The sequence below is a fragment of the Lissotriton helveticus genome, chromosome 3_1 (genome assembly GCF_964261635.1).
Source record: "Lissotriton helveticus chromosome 3_1, aLisHel1.1, whole genome shotgun sequence".
In the NCBI taxonomy this organism is placed as follows: Eukaryota; Metazoa; Chordata; class Amphibia; order Caudata; family Salamandridae; genus Lissotriton; species Lissotriton helveticus.
Window position 1 is genome coordinate 2,024,910,236 of NC_136061.1, and position 23,534 is coordinate 2,024,933,769.

The 23,534-nt window shown below is 44.5% G+C and overlaps 1 protein-coding gene across 7 annotated transcripts in view; it reads left to right on the forward strand.

The window, feature by feature from the left end:
• LOC144825246 (F-actin-capping protein subunit alpha-1-like) overlaps positions 1–23,534 on the forward strand; it is a 523,698-nt gene that overhangs the window by 358,970 nt on the left and 141,194 nt on the right. Inside the window, exon 1 of one of the 7 annotated variants that reach the window (XM_078684084.1) lies at positions 2,914–3,006. The exons of 5 other annotated variants lie outside the window; for them this stretch is intronic. In XM_078684084.1, coding sequence (XP_078540210.1) covers positions 2,947–3,006 — 60 coding nt within the window. In that variant the 5' untranslated portion in view covers positions 2,914–2,946. Of the gene's footprint in view, positions 1–2,913; positions 3,007–3,101; positions 4,591–23,534 lie in introns of those variants that run through there. One more of the 7 variants, XM_078684089.1, reaches the window with a different exon arrangement.

The following is a 23,534-nucleotide window of genomic DNA, read 5'->3' on the forward strand; positions in this document are numbered from 1 at the left end:
GTGATAAGTCTAGTACACCGCGCCATCCGCAAAGAGCCTCCACTGCTGGGAGACAGGATCTGCTTCATCAGAATATAGCACAACTAATTTTCGTTTGCCTTGAAAAAGTCTTTTGTAAAGACGAAACACGTGTCGGCGGTGTATGCTGGAAAATACAACAACCTTTTTAATGTATATGGAATAAAAGATTTGGAATATAAACTTCAGCCTCTGGATCCGTATTTTGAAACTCACAATCCACATATGAACTTTCTATTTGCTCATTAGTGAAGATAGATCACTACCCAAATCATTTTTCTCACCTGTATTATGATTTGAAAAGGACGATAAAACAAATGTGCAATACTAACTAATCTTAAGAGTGCTTGCCCAACCTGTTCTTCTTTGGCCTTTGATATTAGCTTGAATTCTCTTTTCTTGCTAATTTTTGACACCCTTGGTGGTGGGTGTGAATCAGGATAGCAATGCACCTTGTTGGTTGACAATAATACCATTACAGTACTTATTTTACACGTTGAATTGTTTTCAGTTGGAGTTATTCTAACGTTATGTGCGGACGCTTTCTCGTTTGAGAGACACTACCACCATTTTCTGTTTACTCAGGGATATGTGTTACACATTCTGGTAAGATATAAGGTGGGGTGAGGTCATTTAGTCTCCATCTGTTATCTCATACATGCAGCTTAAGCCAGGTAGGGGTACCCAGCCATTTCTGTTATTAGATGCATAGCACTATCAGCACTTTATTCTACTCAGGTTTTGGCTTAACCTATTTCATAGGTTAGCCACTGTTCCTCAGTGCAATGACTGCACATACAATCTTTCACCCTGCCCCTGTGACCAGAAACCGACATAGAGCTCTTTGCATAGAGCTCTTCTGCGCTTTTTATTCCAAGCCTAGATCCTACACCATCAAGCTCCTTCTGATCAAACACTCCTTGTGTCATTGCACAGACGCATCGCACTTTTTGCAATCTTTGGCCTCAGTTGATATTGTATTGATTGTGTATACCTTTTTGAGACTTGTGATTAAGGTTAGAAAATCGCTTGGTTAGGCTTCTAAAGTCTAATATTATCTTTGATTGTGTGCACTGCGATTTGTGGGCCTAATGAATTGTCAAATATGCTGAGGGGGGATAACTTTTCTTTTTTATCTTCATTTTGATTGTTTTTAACTGTGTTATGGGTCTTATTTGGTATTTGCTAAGTCTATGATCATTTGTCAAGACTACCAATATGAAATTGTGCTGTTTTATTATGTTTTTATTATAAATTTTTATTTGAAGTATGTCTAACATTATTATGGTCTATATTTATTATGACCGAATAAAGTTTTTTAACTGAAATTCTAATAAATTCAACACAAAGCATTGATACAGTATGATGTATTAACTTCAAACACTTCTGTATGTTAAAGAAATGCAATTTCTTTGAATTTTGAGGACTCTTTATCATATTTCTACACGGTGTTTGCTGCATGATTGACATGTCAAATATGTTGGCTTGGCATGTCGTATGTCTCTTAGAGCTAAGCAGGACTCTGGCTCAGCTCTCCTTATTAATTTGCTGTCTTGCCCAACTCTATGATGTAAACAAGATAAGGTTAAAATGTAAGACTCAAATAAGGAAACATAACAAATTACAGTTCTCATCTTTCCAACTTTCTCTCGCAATTGAGTTATCTCTGCAAATGCTCTATATGTACAATTGTATTATAAAAGTTTCAACAGGATTGTAAGGGTCCCTGTATTAGGAAATAAAACAAGTAAGCATTCCCCTGCTGCTGAGTCACAACTTGACTTTTGTTAAACAGCATTGCCTTTCAGCTGTCTCGGCCTTCATATTTGCCCACCAGCTAAGAATGGATATTGCTATTTTGAATTCATGTTCGGTTTTAGTTATTTACCTTGAGGAGATGAAAGGCTAAGTCAGTCATGGTTGAGATAGAGAACTGTACTGCCAGCTGCACACACTTTCCTGCAGCAAGAGCTACTATTCTTTGATGCATCTCCCCAAATTATTTTTTACACTAAATCTACCTTTATAGCTGCCCTCCACAATGATTGTGGTTATGTCAGGTAAGCAACATGCCTTAAGAGGATCCTTTAGGAACTCCCACAGAGTCTGCCTCACAAAATGCAGGATGGGGGACGGAGTCTAGACAGTTGAGAAATCTTAGCGTATTATACCTGATCCCTGTAGCACAGTGAACAGCTTGTAGAATTATCTAATGGAGAGAAATGCGTGTTTCTACAGATATTCACAATTCCTGCAAAACACTAAATAGATTGTAGGAGTTCTAGTCAACACTTTAGTAGCTCTCCATAGATTTCATGACACGACTGGAGGCTAGCATTATACATATAACTTCTATTGCCAGGTCCTTGCAGCCCTCCAAAGTATCACATCACCAACACAAAAATTCCAGAACTTAGTATGTCCCTTTAGCCTATATAAACTCTGTCACAGCAGCCATCTGCCTCTCTTATCTGCTGCTCCTTGATAGATAAGTATTGCTTTTCAATTAAATATTTTATACTTGTAAATGAAGTTAAATTATAGCATTTAAGATAAGGAAATGTTTTAGTCGATATCTGTTAATATGATATGGTGTTTGACTAATACTTGATGTTTTAACTATAGGTGTTATTAGAGATTTGCTGTGGAGTACCCAATTAATGAGTTTTGTGTGAGATAGGCAGAGTTTAGGTCTTAGGCAGTTGATGGTATGTAAGGAGGGTTTTTTAGATTAAATATAAAAAAATGAGTAGGTAAAGATTATCGTTGTGCCGTGAACAAGCGTGTCGCACATCAGCTGCTAGCGTAGAAGGTTGAAGGGTCCCGTGCATGCTGAACGAGCCGCAAACATTCAGTGCGTGCTGTTGTTGACAAGTGTCTGTTGTTCCTTTTGGACGCCCGTAGGCAGTAAGGGGTCATCACACTAAAATGCGTGATGACAAAATTGGGGCCAGATTGAATAAGTCAAGGAAGTTGATGGCTTTGGAGGTAAGCGCGCGGCCATCGGTGTATAGTGTGAGATGAGCGTTGGCCTCCCAACTGTCAAACAGCTGATTCAGTCAGCCGGCTGAGAGGGAGGATTCACGCTCAAGTAAATGTGAATAGGGGATTTGAGAGGGTGAGAGTTTGAGCGAGAGGCTGTAGTTTTAGGTATAAGAAGTAGGAGTTAGTTTAGAGTAGGAAGTACAAAAAAAAACAATACATAAGCAAATAAATAAATTTAAGCAATAAGAGGAAGAATTATATCATATAAAATAATTTTGATTGGTGATTTTTTTTGTTTTGTTTTTTGTGTAGTAAGGTTATAGAAGACAATGAGGGTGCCCAGTCCTCAGGTTCGGGGGATGCCAACCTGGGGAAAATAGTACATGAGGAGGTGAAGTGCTCTGTAAAGGAGGTTCTGCAGAGCGTTTTAAGAAGCAAAAGAAGAGCAGTGGACTGCTCAGAGGATGAGTATAGGTCTATGGAAGAAGAAGAGGGACTTGATGTGAAAGGTATGGTAAGAGACTTAAAAAGAATATTGACATTGGATTCAGGTTTCTGGCAAGAAATAAAGGTGTGCCACAAATGAAGAAGGTGTCCAACGCTGCATAAAAGACGATTCCTACAGTGGCACACACGATGGTGATAGATCACATGAGGGTGACTTGGAGCAGGAATTTGAAGATGAGGTTGATAATTTATTATAGACAATTATTTTGATGATGGATGGGATATGGATATCGACAAAGTTGAGAAAGCAAGGAAGGAGAAAGGGATCGTTAAGGATTCTCAGGGAGAGGGCATGTTCAGCCCTGAGATGATTAGGAACCCTAGAAGCGCTGACCGGTGGCCACTGCCTCATGTGGCAGAATGTTTGAAGCTGTGGATAAGGAGGCCTTTAGAAAAGGAGGTCAGAGCTGTCATGAGAGCAGAGTGCTCTCGACCTGTGGTTGATGGTAAATCCTGTATGACGCCAGATCTGGTTGCAGTTTTGATCCGTTTTCTGTTTGAGATGGGGTGTGACCCCCAGGAAGGGTTTGGAGACGGCACTTAAACAGTGGCAAGTTAGTTTACTAGGTGTGTTGGGCCTTTGGGCAGAATTTTGGCTATGGCAGAGGAGGCCAAAATGAAAAGTGTCCAAATAGATAATAAGCTTTTGAGAGGTTGGTTACAGAGGTCAATTGGTTTCCTCGGAAATGCAAATGCAGCTTTGTCAGCAGAAAGATGCAAAGCTATTCTAATGAGGATAAGTTCAAGGTTAGTGGACTTTGCAAAGAAGGAGACTTCAGAGGAACCAAAGGGGTACTTGTTTGGTGATGGACTGGTGAAGGGGGTTGGAAAGTATGTTTCAACCTTCACCAGTTTGGACAAGGCCCAATCATGTTTAAGAAGGGTCTTTGGAAGGGGTGTTTTTGACCGAGGTGAGGGCCCGTTTCCCTGGCTGGTCAAACACAAGGGCTCAATATCAGTCCCAGGCACGTGCTGCATTCAGGAGATTTCAGTCTGCAACAGGTTTTTACCCCCAGCGAAGAAGAGCGGGTAGGATGTGCCAGGCAAGGGGACGAGCTCAGTTCGCACAACGATCACAAGGTGAGTATGAACACTGGTTTCGGTTCTACCCCAAGCAAAGTAGGGGGGAGGTTACAATTCTTTGTAAGAAATTGACAGAATTTAACCAAGGACAGATGGGTTACTCTCACAATAAACGGTTATGTATTGGTGTTCAAGGAAGAGCTAAAGCAGTTGAAGGAACCAGGCCGGTTGGTTTTTCAGCAAGAACTGCAGGATGTAGTAGGAAAAGAGTCAATGCAGTTGTTGCAGAAGGGGGCCAATAGAGAAAGTAACCAAGAAAGATCAGGGATTTGTGAGTACTATCTTTTTGGTGAAGAAGGACAAGGGTTGGAAACCCGTGATAAATTTGAGAGGGTTGAATCAGTATGTGGTTTAGAGACACTTCAAGATGAAGGGTATCCATATTTTGAGAGATATTCTGCAGGAGAACGATTGGTTAGTGAAATAGATCTGAAAGACGCTTATTTCACTATTCCTATAGCGGAAGATAGTCGTACGTTTCCTCAGTTCAGGTGGTTGGGAGAGCTGTATCAGTTTTCCTGCCTTCCGTTTGGACTGGCATCAGCACCATACTGCTTTACAAAGGTGTTGAGACCTGTGGCCAAGTTTCTCAGGGAGAGAGGAATATATATGATCATGTACTTAGACGATTTTTTGTTAATGTTTCAGAGTCAAGAGGAGTTGGAGGAGCAAATGGTTTTGACTTTGGATCTTTTTGAAGGATTGGGATTTTAGATCAACAGGGAGAAGTCGGTTTTGAAACCCAGACAATGTTTAGAATTCTTGGGTTTTGTAGTGAACACAGTAGAGACGACACTAAGTTTACCAGAGAAGAAACTGGTAAAGATAAGGTCGGAGGTGAAAGGAATGTTGAAGAAGGAGCAAGTCACTCTGAGACGGTTCTTCCTGGGCCGCTTAATTACAGGGCTTTGCAGAGATTGAAGGCAGAAGTACTGAGGAAAGGTTTATGATATGGAGATCGTGTTATATTTTGAGTAGCAGCAATTGAGGAGCTGATTTGGGTAGCTGGAGAACCTGGAGACCTGTCAAGGCCGTGCAATATTTGGAATTTTTTTCCAGGTTTTGTGATAGAGACAGATGCGAGGCTATTTGGACGGGGGCATGCTTGGAGGATCAGGAAACAGGTAGAAGATGGTCCTTGGAGGAGAAGTCATAACACATAAATGGTTTGAAGATGAGAGCAGGTCTTTATGCTTTAAGGAGTTTTGGAAAGAAGTTAAGGAATTTCAATGTTTTATTGAAAATGGACAATGTTTCGGCAGTACTTTTTAAAATCGCTTAGGTGGAAGCAGGAAGAGGAATCTGACGCAGTTAGCAAAGAGGATTTGGAATTTTTGTTTGGAGCAGAAGATAGGCTTGCAAGCAGAGTATCTACTAGGTCAGGCAAAAGTTGTCACAGACAGGAATTCGAGGTATCGCAGAGATTTCAGCGATTGGAAGCAGAATATCTAATACTTTCAGAGGGTACTTCAAGGGTGGGGTCCGCTGGACGTGGACTTGTTTGCGTCAAGACTTTCATTCCAGTTGAAGCTTTATTACAGTTGGAGGCCGTATCCATTAGCAGAAGAGGTGGATGCGTTTCAGCAGGATTGGAGGAATATTCAGGGGTATGCATTTCCCCCATTTGCATTGATACAGAGGGTGTTGTTGATGGTGAGGAGACAGGTATGTCAGCTGGTTCTTGTGACACCTTTTTGGGCAAGACAGGCATGGTTTCCAGGTCTGTTGGAAATGGCGATAGAGGAGTCATTCTTGGTACCACAGTCAGAGGACATTCTTCTAGGGGCAGACGGAGTTTTTCATCCTTTGGTTTTGGAAGGAGCATTGAGCCTTCTTATTTTTTAGATTTCAAGAGAGGAGTGCAATTCAAAGGACTTTCGGAGCAGGCTCAGGAGTTACTCAAGGAGTCTTGGGCACCAGGAACTAGGAAAAGGTATGCTGGAGCATGGAAGAAATAGGCTTGTTGGTGCATGGAATGGGGTTTGGATCCCATGGAGGCATCTGCCACAGAATTGTCGAATGTTTTATCTACTTTGTTTCAGCAGGGCCTGAGTTACAGAACTATTAATAGTTATAGGTCTGCAATTGCTGCAGGACATGGTTTGGTAGGGGGTTGTTCTATAGGTACAAAACCGCTAATTTGTAGGGTTATAAAAGGAGTTAAATTGCTGAGACCACATAGAGCAAGATACAGTTGCTTGTGGGTTGTGAACAGACTTCTTCATTTGTTTGAAGGGTGGCCAATTAATATGTTTTTAAGTATGAAGCAGTTGCAGGGAAGTTAGCAACTTTATTGTGTCTGATTTAGTTCAGGAGATTTTCTGATGTTAAAGCGTTAGATGTTACTAACAGATGTTATAATCCAGACAGGGTGATTTTTAGAGTAACTAAGAGAACAAAGTGCATGTCTTCATTGATATTTTATCCTAGGTTTGAGGAACATCCAAAGTTGTGTGTGGTAAGATGTTTGAGAGAGTATGAAACAGATTATGCGGGTTCAGAAGGCATGGTGATAATCACTTGCTGATATCGTATGTGAAGCCTTTTAGGTCAGTCACTTCAGAGACAATTGCTTGATGGGTGAGGTGTTGTATGCTTGAGGCATGTGAAATTTTGCAGGAGTATGGTGCTCATTCGGTGAGAGGAGCAATGGTAACTAACTTTTTCATGGCAGGTGGACGGTTGGAGGAGATTTTGCATGCAGCTGATTGGTCAAATGTGGATGTGTTTGCATCATTTAATTTGAAGCCTATGGGCCATGTGTCATCTGTGGTTTTATCACAGCTTAGAACATGCATAATGCTAGCCTCCGGTCTTGTCATGAAATGTAGATTCTCCAAGTTTGTGTAGAGAGAATCTGGATTTCATTAAAGACACGGAGGCTAGCATTATCACGCCCACCCTCCCAGGTAAGAGTATGTGGGGAGATGAGTTTAGAAGGTATGTCTTGTTTACATTCAAAGACTCATTGGGGAACAGTGTAAATTTTGTTTTTTTGTTTGTTTCAGAAAACCAGTAAAGGAGGACACAAGGATTATGTTCATTGTTTGAATAGGTTTGAGGTTAGGATTTATGGGACAGGAGCAGCTTAAAAGAGAAAGATGGCTGCTGAGCTTATATAGGCTAAAGGGACATTCTAATTTCTGGAATTTTTGTGTTGGCGATGTAATACTTTGAAGTGCTGCAAGGAGTTGGCAATTGAAGTTATATGCATAATGCTAGTCCCCGTGTCTTTAACAAAATCCAGATTCTCTCTACACAAACTTGGAGAATCTCCATTGATCACTCTATGAGGATGACACCTATATATTTCTCATCATCATATTCAGTGTTGAGGAAGACTTTAGGAAGATAGGGGTGTGATCGATAATATGATAGGTATGTACATTCTGATGCATGCATGCTTAGCAGCAGCAGTACCAGTAAACCCAATGTTGATCAGGCATGGGCGAAGTTTGCTGAGTTTTTCTATGGGGAACTCCGCGAAGTTACAAAAAAACTCTGTGAAGTACCACCAGTGGCGGAGTGCAGTGCGAACTGCAGTTTGTGCTGATAATTCTGCAGCTCAGGTAGAAATTCCACCCGAGCAGCAAGTCACGCTCGCAAACTTCCCATTCGCGATCGCGAACTTACCATTCACGATCGCAAGTGGGAAAATAACTCTGCTGCACATCGTGAAGCAGCGTTTTCTGCACTCTGCGAGCTCTGTGGAGTGCGGAGTGCAGAAAACTCTGCCAACTCCTCGAAAGGAGCAAAGTTCAGTGACCAGGCCTAATGTTGATGTGCACCGTAACTTATGTATACATAATGGCATCAATCTCATTGATTGCAATGTTGATGTATGATATGATATGATATGATGTATGAATAATAATGAGAATATCGGTAAATATGATATCCATGACAGTCATGAAACACGTGCACTCACTCACAAACTCATATCATTTTTGTTGGATTAATCCGGGATGACCACCCCATCAAGTCTGGATCAGAAATACATGGTCAGACAGGTCCTGTGACACTAACCCAAGTTTACTGATTGACAGGTCACAGGTGGTGTTACACTTATCCTAAAGACAAACGCGCACCCAGGAAAAACCCTGATTGATCCTACAGATAGGTAGTTACACCATAAAGAGGACTGAGGAGATTTGCCCCAATAAAACACGCTTGACCAAAGGCATGCATTCCCAAAATGCCAAGTTAGGAACACTCAGGACACAACATGTACACCTCACGTGTTGATCACGCACTCACCACACCGGACATCTGGACACGCACGCACTCACTCACACTAGCTCTCCTTAAGGTTGAAAGCCATTGGTGTCCACCTTATCAGATGGCTGTGCTTGGTTTTTATGACTATGATGCTTTTCAAAGACTGCGGAAGTGTATTAAAATACCCACAAAATGTATCTTTGTGCGGCCAAAACTTCTGTACTCCGAGACTGTCTTCGGGTGTGCCTCTGTTGATACTCTCCTGGCATCTGGGTTTAATTAAACCAGCTTGTTCCTGTTTTGCCAAATCCCTCTTATCTTTTAATTTAGTTAAGGTAAACTCATATTGGAGCAATATTTTGGTGAACCAGATAGGAGAGATTGGTTTATCAAGCCTGTCTGCTGTGGAAGGAAGGACCCTGGCCCGATCTGCGCCGCAAGATCGGTGAGCAGATACCATAATTGATTTGAAGTTCTGCTGAATCCACAAGGCGGAGGTCCAGACGGAGACAGCCGTCAAAGGGTAAGAGAATACATCTGATCCTTAATCCCAGTATGTGACATGTGGAAAACTAAGACAAGCGAGTAGATCACCTTTGTTTTTTTCCCTAGACAGCAATCTAGAGAAGGCGGGGTAGCTATACTTGTTTTTTGCTTGAAGCTTTGAGCGTGACACAACAGGTACGGCCCTTGGAGTGTTATATAGGGTCACCACCTGAATCTTATTTTTTAGTTAAAGGGAATTCTCTTAGGGACTGTAGGTTTCTCAACACTGATGACTCTTGAAAGAATTGAAGGGGTGACTTTTTTGCGTGGACTACTGGGCATCTGGCAGTTGGTACGCGCAACCCCTGGCTGTGAGATATGGCGTAATTCGGAAGTTCTGGAACAATTCATACCTTAGAGAAGAAGGTATAGCTTGTGTTTGGTCACAGTATGTCGATAGTCATCAGCTGTCCCTATTTCTCTGCACAAATCATTGCTAATTTCTTCCGCTGAGCCAATATTGACAAACTATTGAGCTCACTTAGCTGTGTGTTACACGGAGCAGCCCTCTTGACGGGCTGTAGGTGCTGAGAGGAGACTAAGGTTTTTGGATAAAGTAACAAGTTTGTCTGTCTAATCTTTTCTCTTCTAGTCTCTTTTAGATTTTTTCATTTTATGCAATGTTGATGTTGTGGTGCTGTTGAAATTTAGCAAATTGTGCTACATGTTAAATGTTGTGTCATGCTAGTATGCATATGCGTTTCATAAAGTCATAACTTTTTTTTCCATAAATCAGAATTCCATATTTGCTATTTCACTGCTAAAAGTCTACTTGTATTATTCTGAACTAACCATTACACTTTGCTACAGGTTGTTATTATTTCATTGCATTTGTAATTGTCAAATTGTTAAAAGCCTGTTGATGCATCCATTTTTAGAGCTCAAAACCAGTAGATTGTTTCTGGTACAACCTCATGTACAGAGTTTCCCCACTCACATGCCCACTGAGTCTACAGAGGCTAGGTGGAGAGCCAGCCAAAGGCACATAGGGACAATGGTGGTAGCAACCAGCCAACGCACTCCTGGGGTTGTACGGTTTGACCTCTGATTTAATCCCCCACATTGGAAGCCCCATATCCGCTATCTAATGTGGTATCCTGGCAAACAACCCCTGGAAGACTTCCGCCACACCCAACTGGCAAGGCGACACCCTAGGAGGTATCCTCACTTGCTAAATGAGGAAAGCTCCAGGGCCCAATGCAAGCGAATATGTGATGTAACAACGCGATCAAAATGATCGTGGTGTGTTACATCGTAGTTTTTACAACGCAAGTCGTGACAATGACTTGCGCTGGAGGACGTTGGACTTAGGAATAGTAACATTTACTATTCCAACACCAGTCTACGTACAGTAGGGAAGGTGTTGGAATAGTAAATTCCACTCCCCATGCAGCCCCCTTAGGATGACCAAGTAGTAGGTGAGATCGCTCTTCAAAAGACCAAGGCAACCACAAGCTGGAAAATGGCACTTGGCTGGAAGAGGACTGAGCCACAGAGTCCCAGAGGGATCAGACAGAGTGCCTGCACCAGAAAATACCAAGGCTGGCAGCCCTCAAGTCACAGAGAATGTCACTGTTGCTACGATAAAACCGATAGGACAGACTATTGCTGCCTAAAAGCATGCGGAACAAAAAGGCACAATCCCAGGACAGGCCACACAGAATATCCATCCACAAAATCAAGCCCATAGCAATGCCATTGCAGTTTCCAATCAGCCCCTAGGAAATCAGGCAACTGGTGCCCTGTCACAGCAGGGAGCAGATGGTTGGCCGAGCGCGTGGCAGCAGTCACAACAGACATGGAGCTCAACCCAACATGTGCCAGGTCCACAGCTGCGTCAGAGGGAGTAACTGTACACAGTCAAAAATATAAACATACAGTAGCACAAGATCACCCCAACAGGATGTATCCCCTTCACACCATTGTGCAGATCATTTTCCTTACCTACATTTGCAACAGTTGTGCAGGTTGCCAAATGCTAGATTAATTGGGAGGCCAGGCCAGAATTTGCCATGCACATGCCCATAGGGATCTAGGTCTCCTTCCACTGTTGGTCCCCTGGGGAAGGGCTAGCTGACCACGATTCAGAGGGAGGACAGTCTGATGAGGGAGCAGGGAAGTCCCCCAGCCTGGGCATAAAATGGGCACCCCGGACTGCTCACCCAAGTCCAACTTTGGGCGGGCTATGTAAGTACCGACAACTTTAGGCTTTCCTACCAAATGGAGGCCCTTCATTAGTTCCAAAAGTAGGCGAATGCCTCGGTGTTGGAAGCTGGGTTCCTAAACATGCATAGGGCAGAGGTATCCTCAAAACTCCAAAGAAATGCATTCACAAGACCCCAGTCAATAATAGAAAATCAATTGAGTCCATTAACACCACCCACATGGGGCCAAGCACAAAGAATCTCAGCGGCACACTTGACCCTCATTGGAAAACACACCAAACAAACCTGATCCCAGTCATTTCCGTACAGGGACCTACGGGAGTCCATGAACGACCCTCTGACCACCTCTGGTATTCCTCCTTAAAACCAGCAACGCCCAGACCACAGGTACACTCCCACCGAAACCCACACAAAGCAGCCTAGAAACAGCCCGAAATTCTCAAACCTTCCAGAAAGAAGGCATAACCCAATAGCCCAACCCTGTTCAGAGAGGACCTCATTGTGTGCCACGTGCAGAGACCAGAGGAATGCTCTTTTGTCAACAGACAGACAACCAAACAGTCAAGACTTCTCTGCTTTTCAAAATTGCACGCAGCCCATATAGGTCAAAAGGATTGATTAAAATAGCACACCTTTTTATGGAACAGCCCACAGAGGAAAATACTAAAACAAAACTAAAACACACTTAAAACTCACCATTCCATAAAAGTGCTCTCACCATTCTATAGCCCTCTTCTAGGTTGATTCATGCTCCAGTGAAGTTATAGAATGTACCCAGATAATGGAAAACCTGGAATTGTTCTAAAACTGTCTAACAATGTGTTTTTTCCAAGCTAACAAACAACCCACAGCTCTTATCCTAAAGGTCAATGATCTAACCACATGTGCACTATCATTGCAACAGCTGCTACCTCTTCAGCCAAAGCCTCCAAAATAAATTTCGATCACAGCCTCCAAAAGGACTTCCACAAGCCAACCGCTCAAGAGCACAGACTTCAAATTGACTTTACAGCTGTTTCTTTTATAACAAACTCTTTTTCCTGCTCTTCACCTCTAGGCGCCCAGAGGACAGGCATCTCCCCGGAAGACAATCCTACAGCATACAAATGTTTTTTAAGTTATATACTCCTGAATTTATGTACACACTCTGCTTAACCGGGGAGCTCCTTTGCCCTGCCAATTCACAAAATGTGCCTAGTTCAATGAAACCCCCTTTTGTATTCCTGCAACACAAGTGTAGAGACCTCTTGCAACTCACGTACACATACACTGAACCCAACGCAAGCATTCCACACGCACTACACAACGCCCCCCCTACACAACACATGGTATCAACACATGACCACCGTGGGTGCTCAAACCCCGAACAGGTCATGTTATATATGCTCTACATATGCTCACTGATACCCCATGCAGTAGGTTCAGACAGACTTTACCTACCCCTAGAGATAGCCCCCAAGAAAGCCAAATGTCTCATCTACCTGTATCTCTGTAGGATCAGGGTAAAGATACAACCCTATAGAGTAGAACCACATAAAGCAGTGTTAAACATCTCCCGATAGGAGGCCAATCCCACAGCACTGTAGCTTTTTACTAAATCTAGCGACATTCAAACAGAGTTAGACAGGATGCACAGATGGGGAACTATAGGGGAGGACACTGCCCTGAGACCTTGTAGAAAAGAGGATCTTAGAGGTAGCAAAACCACCACTTCAGTGTGCAAACAAGTCTGCCCCTACTTCTGTCTGCGGTCTCCGGATGACCCTTAACGTAATTGAGACCACCTTTTTTTATAAGAAATGGATTCCCAGTATGGAATTCCAGTGTAGGGCCATTAATTTCGATAGCACTAGGGGAAATTAGTCGAATGGGAGGGGATCAAAATCTAGCACAGACACCCCATGCCAGAAAATCTGGGATACTAAGATAGATAGGTACACATGGTTGGAAGGGAAGGGGCAATCCCTAATTGTACTGAAACTACACACAGTATTCTTTGTGTTTCACAGGCAAAGAACAATGCCACTTGGGACCAATGTCAACTGTGAGGCATTGTTGCACATACTGGACCCGCCATGTGGCACCTCCACACTAATGGATTTTTACTGTTATTGTGGTAACTTTGCCTATGCCCAAATCATTCACTGGTGGCCGGGCCTCTGTGCCCTTGTAACCATATACACCACAACCCTGGTCATCACTGGAGAAGAAACATCTGCTAAAGAAGACAACAGCTATATTGCATCAGGCTCGATGAAGATATTCTGCTTAATATTTTGGTTGGGCTCAGTATAGGGACATTCCAGGAGAATACGGACACTCAAATCAATGCAGGAGGGTCCATACCATTCTTAACAGTACAAACAAAAGTAAATGCCCACTGGTTACAAATTACCAGGTGGGAAATGTTGAAAATAATCAGTGACACTGAGCTCAGCCTTAATGCTATCAGGAAAGAACTGTGAGCCGTATGCCGCATGGTGATGCAACATTGGTATGTGTTGGACTTGATGGCCAGGATGAAGAGAGGGTTGTGTGCCAAGATGGGAGCTTCCTGTTTTACTTTTATCCCTGGAAACGACATGGACAACTGTACACAGGCTCTTGCCATCCAAGCACTGCATCATCTACAAATGGACATGAAGAAGGAGGGGGTTAAACCTGAAAAGGACTGGTTTCATAGTCTCTTTGCCCGGCTCCCCCTATGGGTGACCAGGCTGTGCACATCGCTGCTTCCTGTTGTCATGGTTGTACTATCACTGTGTGGTTTCCTACAGGTGGGGGTTTCCTGCTTTAAAAACGCTGTTTGAAAACTAGGTAGTGAGCAAATAGCTAGGGATGGGATAACAGGCACTACAGCAACACACACCGTTTCAAATAATGCGACTGTCTTCACTTATGAGTGAAATGATGTAGTTGAAAATTGCACCAGAGGGGGGAGTGTTGAGATCAATATGACGATAGCAATGTACACCCTGATGTATGCACACAAAGCAGCAGTAGTACCAATAAATGCAATATTGATATACGCTATTATCTGCACACACCATGATGTCAATGCCAGTAAATATAATACTGATGTACACTGTAACCTATGCATGCACATTGATGTCAATGCTGGTAAATCCAATGTTGATGCAAACTGTAACTTATGAACGCATAATGATGTCAGTCTCAGTGAATGCAATGTTGAAGTACAATGTAACAACTGTACGTATAATAATGAGAATATCAGTAAACATGATGTCAATGACTGGCATGTTACACATGCACTCGTCAACTTGTTTAATTGCTGTTGGATTCATTCGACACAAGCCCCCCATCAACTCCGAGTCAGAGAAACGTGGTCAGACAGGCTCAGCAACCCAAATCCAAGCCTACTGATTGACAGGTCGCATGTGGGGTTACACTTAGCCTAAAGACAAACGCTCACCTAGGGAAAAAAACCACGATCGATCCCACAGGTAGGTAGTCACACCACAAACCTGACTGGGGAGATTGGTGCCAATGAAAACCAGATTTGGCCAAAGGCGTGCGTTCCCAAAATACCACAAAGTTAGATGCCACATGTAGTCAGGAACACTCAGCCAATCAAGACACGGCATGTACACTGCATGTGACCCAGTGAGTGCATGTTGGGATGTCCGGTGGGGTGATCATGCCCTCACCACACCGGACATCCCAACATGCACTCACTGGCTCACACTAACTCTCCATGAGGTCAAGAGCCATCTGTGTCCCCCTTATCTGATGGTTGTACTTGTCGTTTACGATGATGCTTTTCAAAGAATGTGGAAGTGTTTTATGCCACCCACAAAATGTATATATGTGCGCCCTAAACTTCTGAACTCTGAAACTGTCTTCAGACGGGAAGCACCCCTTACATCGGATACATCGCATCGCGCTGACATTGCAACGCGGCAATTACATCGTGCCCGTCATTACCTCGCATGTCATTAGGACGCATGCAAGTGCATCGCATTACCTAATACATCGTTAGCGATGACATCGAATTGACTGGGAAGCGAGCGAATAACATGACAGTGTTTACATGTAAAGAACACTGACGGGGGTTATTTTAAGAATGTTTATTTAAGCACAATGACATAAACTGACGGAGGTAATTAAGCTGCGTAAAAACGGTGCATATTTGGAAAACTGACGGAGGTAATTAAGCAGCGTAAAAACGGTGCATATTTGGAAATATGATCACAAAACTATGTTTATTTAAGCATCATTAGAAGAATGTTTATTTCTGACGGAGGTAATTAAGCAGCGTAAAAACGGTGCATATTTGGAAATATGATTACAAAACAATGTTTATTTAAGCATCATTAGAAGAATGTTTATTTAAGCACAATGACATAAACTGACGGAGGTAATTTCAATAGACATTAAAATTTTTTATTTAAGCATCATTAGAAGAATGTTTATTTCTGACGGAGGTAATTAAGCAGCGTAAAAACGGTGCATATTTGGAAATATGATTACAAAACAATGTTTATTTACGAATCATTAGAAGAATGTTTATTTAAGCACAATGACATAGACTGACTTTGGTGCTGACAGACACGGTTCGCGCCTGCAATCCTCCAATCATACCAAGATTATATACTTATTTTTTTTTCATATACTTATTTTTTACAACAAAATTTGATGGGAAGTTTATTTATCACGCACATCCCCTCATATCAATATATCTGGTGGGTGCATGGGTGGCATGGGTGGATGGATGGGTGGGTGGGTGGATGGATGGATGGATGGATGGATGGATGGATGGGTGGGTGCGTGGGATGGCATGGGTGGATGGATGGGTGGTGGTGGATTGGGTGGATGGATGGATGGGTGGGTGGGATGGGTGGATGGATGGATGGATGGGTGGGTGGGTGGGTGGGATGGGTGGATGGATGGATGGGTGGGTGGGTGGATGGCTGGATGGGTAGGTGGATGGGTGGGTGGGATGGGTGGATGGATGGATGGTGGTGGATTGGGTGGATGGATGGATGGGTGGGTGGGATGGGTGGATGGATGGATGGATGGATGGGTGGGTGCCTGGATGGATGGGTGGGTGGGATGGGTGGATGGGTAGGTGGATGAGTGGGTGGGATGGGTGGATGGATGGATGGTGGTGGATTGGGTGGATGGATGGGTGGGTGGGTGGATGGATGGATGGATGGATGGATGGGTCGGTGGATGGGTGGGTGGATGGATGGATGGGTGGGTGGGATGGGTGGATGGATGGGTGGGTGGGTGGATGGCTGGATGGGTAGGTGGATGGGTGGGTGGGATGGGTGGATGGATGGATGGTGGTGGATTGGGTGGATGGATGGAGAGGGCAGAAGGGCACTCAAAAACGAGGGAAACATAGGGCAGGAGGGCACACAAAACGAGGCAAACAGAGGGCAGAAGGGCACTCAAAAACGAGGGAAACATAGGGCAGGAGGGCACACAACACGAGGCAAACAGAGGGCAGAAGGGCACTCAAAAACGAGGGAAACATAGGGCAGGAGGGCACACAAAACGAGGGAAACAGAGGGCAGAAGGGCACTCAAAAACGAGGGAAACATAGGGCAGGAGGGCACACAAAACGAGGGAAACAGAGGGCAGAAGGGCACTCAAAAACGAGGGAAACATAGGGCAAAGGGGCACGAAAAACAAGGGAAACACAGGGCATTAGGGCACGCATAAAAGAGGCAAACATAGGGCAGGAGGGCACACAACAACGAGGAAAACATTGTGCAGAGGCAAGAAAAAACGGCGGCAAATAGTGCACACATCCCACGCTATCCATTATGTAAAGTGGTTGCACACTAATTTGCTTCAATGGCCGACACTAACCGTTGGGAGGTCTGAAAACTCAAATTTTGTGACTGGAGGGTAATGTATTTCAATGAGAAGTTCAGGGAGAGGCAAATGCCTGACTGGTGAAAATGCGCGTTTATTCCTCGACCGATTTTAGTTAGATTAGCATTTACGTGGATAAAGACAAGCTTTGCATGTTTTCCGAAACGGCTAACAAGGTGAGCAGTGTGCGCTACACTAAAATTAAGTGTTAAATTAAAGGCAATTATTTTGCGGCTTTACGGGAACATGAAAGGTGCCAGATATAGCCGTAGATCTTAATGCCAAGGTGCCAAGTAGCAAGACAAACCATGCATCGAACACTTTTTTTTTTATAAGGCTCAAACACATCAAATTACAGCGTATTTCTCTAAGGGAAGAGCTAGGAGATACTGACTAACCCATTCCTGCCAAGAGTTAATATTCTGCACCAGCTGCACATGCCAGGAACTTTAGTTTTTAAGATAGGGCCGAAGGCAGGCACAGAGAATGAGGGGAACACTTACCGATCACAGGAGGCAGTCCACACGGTACCGGCACAGGGACAAATAGATTAACACACTGTGTGCAACACAATATATTCCCCCCCCACCCCCCCCCCACCAACCCATTGGCGATGTAAAACACCGCGTTGTTAAGTCGCGCGATGTCATGTCGCCGATAGAACAGGCTATCCAAGGCTGTGCCCGCAGTTGCGTCGTAACGACGCGCGATCAAAAAATGGCCGCTGTGATGTCTTCTGCGATGTTTTTCCCGCGATGCAAACGCCCGCGATGAGATTGCTTGCGATGGATAGTCATACAACCCTTCAGACACACCTCTGTTGATATTCTCCAAGTCGCTATGTTTATTTACACCAACATGTTCCTGTTTTACCAAACATCTCTTGTCTTTTCATTTATTTAAGCTAAATTCATATTGGAGCAACAATAAATTGTTAAGGTTGAAATCAAGCAGGTTTGGATGAGTACAATTGCCTAGCCTTCAGCACAACACAAACATAAACACATGACAATAGGCTTATGCCCTGCTCTATCAAGAAGCTTGCAACAACCTTCAATGAGTTTAATTTTAGAGGCCTGTCTAGTTACCTTGTCAACAAGATCAAAGCATTGCAGTTTAATTTCAATTCTCATCTTACTTTCAAATAACGAGCTACTGACAAAACACTCACGCTATTATATCGAAACTTTCACAACTTTTTTGAGGAAAAGGTGAGAGCCACAATCTCACATGCTCACACTCTGCTAACTCCTCATTTTGAAAACAGGATCATGTTTAGAGGCTTGGTGTACATTTGCAAACGAGTTCATCTAGTTGAACAGGGCACTGGATCAACATGATTTTATGGTAATCTCGAATGGAGCATTGAGGGCTGCTAAATCACGTCTGGTATACATATGGTCCATTGAAAGGAGGTCACTCACCGGACCAAAACTGTGGAATGTTTATCTCTTGTTATTGAGATAGACTTTGGCTATGAAACTGCTGCTCACAAAGAGAATGGAAACACAATGATACACCATCTCTACACTCTCGCCATACTATAAAGTTGTCAAGGGTCCCAGTAACATTCCCGCCAACAACACCAGATACACCCTTCCTCCCTTTCCCTGAACGTAACACCATTAGTCTTAAATATTATGATCAAACACTTTCCCCAAACTATAATATACACAAAATATGATAGATTTGGTATATAAAAGCACTAGGGCTACAACAGGAAAGGTCTGATAACAAAGTAGTCTTACTGAAAGGGCAGAGTCAGAGGAGTGGCCCAGCCCAGCCTCCGTCAGTCTCCGACGGGCTCGGACAGTCCTGCCCCGGGCAGTGCCCGGGCACGCCCGCGCGTGTCCCACGCTACGGGAGGCTGTAAGTGGCTTTAAGCGCCTCCTGGCGCTTGCGTGTGATGGCGTCAGTGGGCGCGGGGGAAGGCTGCTGGGAGTTGTAGTCCTTCCACCCGTCCGCCCTTCCACCAAGCGACAGGACCGGGAGCAATGCAGCAGCAGGAGCGAGTGTGGGCGAAATGAGGGCACCATCCTTGGCTTCGAGAGACAGCAGCAGGTAGGGCAAGAGTCTTGCTGAGTTGCCAAAAGTATGCCTGGAGAACCCGCGCTGCGGGAGGCTGTAGGTGGCTTTAAGTGCCTACTGGCGCTTTCGTGTGATGGCGTCAGTGGGCGCGGGGGAAGGCTGCTGGGAGTTGTAGTCCTTCCACCCGTCCGCCCTTCCACCAAGCGACAGGACTGGGAGCAATGCGGCAGCAGGAGTGAGTGTGGGCGAAATGAGGGTGTCGTCCTTGGCCTCCGAGAGACAGCAGCAGGTAGGGCAAGAGTCTTGCTGAGTTGCCGAAAGCAAGCCTGGAGAACCCGTGATTCGGGAGGCTGTAGGTTGCTTTAAGCGCCTCCTGGCGCTTGCGTGTGATGGCGTCAGTGGGCGCGGGGGAAGGCTGCTGGGAGTTGTAGTCCTTCCACCCGTCTGCCCTTCCACCAAGGGACAGCACTGGGAGCAATGCGGCAGCAGGAGCGAGTGTGGGCGAAATGAGGGCGTCGTCCTTGGCCCCCGAAAGACAGCAGCAGGTGGGGCAAGAGTCTTGCTGAGTTGCAGAAAATAAGCCTGGATAACCCGCGCTGCGGGAGGCTGTAGGTGGCTTTAAGCGCCTCCTGGCGCTTCCGTGTGATGGCGTCAGTGAGTGCGGGGGAAGGCTGCTGGGAGTTGTAGTCATTCCACCCGTCCACCCTTCCACCAAGCGACAGGACCAGGAGCAATGCGGCAGCAGGAGCAAGTGTGGGCGAAATGAGGGCGCCGTCCTTGGCCCCCGAGAGACAGCAGCAGGTAGGGCAAGAGTCTTGCTGAGTTGCCGAAAGTAAGCCTGGAGAACCCGCGCTGCGGGAGGCTGTAGGTGAATTTAGGCGCCTCCTGGCGCTTGCGTGTGATGGTGTCAGTGGGCGCTGGGGAAGGCTGCTGGGAGTTGTAGTCCTTACACCCTTCCGCCCTTCCACCAAGCGACAGGACCGGGAGCAATGCGGCAGCAGGAGCGAGTGTGGGCGAAAGAGGGCGTCGTCCTTGGCCCCTGAGAGACAGCAGCAGGTAGGACAAGAGTCTTGCTGAGTTGCCGAAAGTAAGCCTGGAGAACCCGCGCTGCGGGAGGCTGTAAGTGGCTTTAAGCACCTCCTGGCGCTTGCGTGTGATGGCGTCAGTGGGCACGGGGGAAGGCTGCTGAGTGTTGTAGTCCTTCCACCCATCCGCCCTTCCACCAAGCGACAGGACCGGGAGCAATGCGGAAGCAGGAGCAAGTGTGGGTGAAATGAGGGCGCCGTCCTTGGCCCCCGAGAGACAGCAGCAGGTAGGGCAAGAGTCTTGCTGAGTTGCCGAAAATAAGCCTGGAGAACCGACATACTAAATGCACTAACCACCTTAACACCACCTGAGGCTTAAGTGCTCTATAAAGTTTTATATTTGGATATGAAAGTTCAGTGGGAGTAGGAAGGGACTTCAAAGAGGTGGATGTCTAGTTCGAGAAATGCAGAAGGAAGGTGGAGACTGCAGTAGAGGGCCTTGGCATTCAAGAACCAATGTTAAGGATGCAGGAGGGTTCTTGGGATTCAGAAGAGAAGCAGGGACTGTAATGTTCATGGTGCTAGCATGGCTGACCAGAGCAATAGTCATGTAGTAATTCTTTTCCTACCTGGGTTGACGTTTCTGTGGATTCTCAACTTCATGCATGAGGAATTGTGCTTCTTCAGATATTACAGTTAATACTGCCTCTGGAGCATTGCATTGGAAGTTGTTGATGTTTAAGGCCTGCCAGGGAACGAACGCATGCCTAAAACAGCTCTCCATGAATGCATGTGGTACTCATCACGAGCTGAAGCCCATTGGCTCCTCTGTACCATTGCAGCATTCCCACTGCCAAATCAGGGCCAGCCCATCTATGACAAGTTCCTTTTCATATGGTAATGATTCTTCTTTTCAGTTCAGGATGCACTGCGACTGGAATATAAACTCTGCGATTCAAATTAGCAGCAAAAGGGAACGAGCCATGCTCAACCATTGCTAGATTCTTGCCCGGCTTACCTGTGGCTTTTCATGCAGAAATCCTAAACAAATGAACAGGATAACCAGTTTCCTCCGAGTAATTATGGACAATGTTTCTACTGGAAGACTCTTGAGTGACAACCTAAGTTTTCTTTTTCTTCTATCCAAATAATTAGACTAAGACCTGAAATCAATGATTACTAGGTGAAAGTCTAGAAATGGAGACAATGTCAATGACCTAGAGTGAGGTGATCACCTTTTAATTTAGACGCTACAGTTACATTGAGATGATCGTAATATGTGCAAATGTTTCAAGTTTGGATTTTAAACTTTTTATAGTATTTTAACTCTTTATCCTAATACTACTTCATATTATCGAGGGCCCTAGTTCACAAGTAAGCTTGCAGGTATAATGTGTGTTTAAAATTGATGACCAATGTAGTTTTCTTATTGGCAATGGGCCATTTCACAAGTGTCTTGTTGATTTATAGATTACTAGAATTTTTCTTAAAAGAAGTGGGAACAAGGTGGCCTAGCATTACGCCAATTTAGACTGCTAAAAACAGGGTCTTATGGAATGTCTCAAACAACAAATGGATTTCCATCTATCAGCTTCATGATATCACGTGCTTCCCGAAAGAAATAACATTTTTAAGCACCCCCATCATCATACAAAGACAGACAAATTTGGCCATTGATGCCCTGCTAACACAAAGACTAACCTAGGTAACTACAAAGTGAAAGTATGAAGTATCCACACATAAAATGGATGGAGCAGATATGGGCCAACCAACAAAGGTATGTATTTGCAAATAGTGCTAACAGAATAATTTAAATAGCTGCAACTAGGTAACAGAATACAAAGAACAAGAATTTGCAATGCAATAGAGCTCGTATTTACAAGAGTTTGAGCTAATGGCATTGTAAATGACAATGCCTTTTATTTATGTGTTGTTTCTAAAACAGATATTAGTCATTGCCATTAACAAGCCCTATTGTATTACAAATGTGTGTGGTGCCCATGCTATAAAATGTTTTAAAAAGCATTAGGAGAGAGCGTGTCCTGCCTGCAACAGCATCCAGGACAAAGCTATTTGAGAAAATAGTGTTCAGAGGCTGCAATTAAAGCCTACAGAGTAACAACACACGTAACAGGGGGTGTCAACATGGGAGGTTACAAAATGAGACAAGGCGGTACTAAGGAGGGACTACTAAGCCTATTGACCAATGAACAGCCACTGTTTACAGCGGACTATGACACAAGCCAATGAAAAATATGGGCAGAGAATGAGCAGAGCTTCAACTCCTTACCTGAATACAGGATGCCTTGCAGAGCAGCGCATGCGGAGCACAGGCTCGAATTAACTAAATTGTGTGCTACCTCCGACTCTTACTGGTCTGTCCAGGACTGGAATGAGTTTCCAAATAAACATGATTTGTCAGGGGTGGGGGGGGGGGGGGGGGGGGGGGTAGGGCGAGAAGGTATGACGGGAAAAACAAAACCCTCTCTAGCCTTGCAAATCCGGGTAAAGGAGGAATGTAGCTAATGTGGCTGCTCTTGCTCAAACGCTATGGGGAATTGCTTGCTTCCATCTTTAAAGTTGCCAGGAAATGGTAAATTAAGCCTCCTCCCTGCTGCCACGCTGAAGAGGGAGAGGGAATTATTAACCTTCCTGCATTGCCCAGTGTGGGAGGGAAATATTTCTGACTGTACCGTCCCTTTACAACCCTCAGAATAAGGGTGATATTGTGGTATCAAAAAATACAAAAGCTCAAAAAGTGTGGCTGTTGTCAGGTGTGATGGCTACCATAGTTCCCCTGCATTCACAAAGTGTGGGGAAAAGTTCCCACACTCCTGCTGTGTCTAAGGTTAGCAGGTGTTTGCTAGCCCTGCACCCTTGCTCAAAGTGTGAGCACATTTGTTCCCCAAAATAACAGAAGCTAGAAGCTGTTCCAGTACCCACCAAAGCTGTAGGACAAGGAGGACCAGAGGAGGTCACAGTAACAACCCCCTCCGCCTATCTTTTGTTGGCAGACATCTAGGTCCACAACACAAATTAATAATTTGCCCTTGGCAATTGGGCAAGGTAGAGAGAGGGATAAGCATTACACTTCTTGTTCATCTTCCTCAGCTCA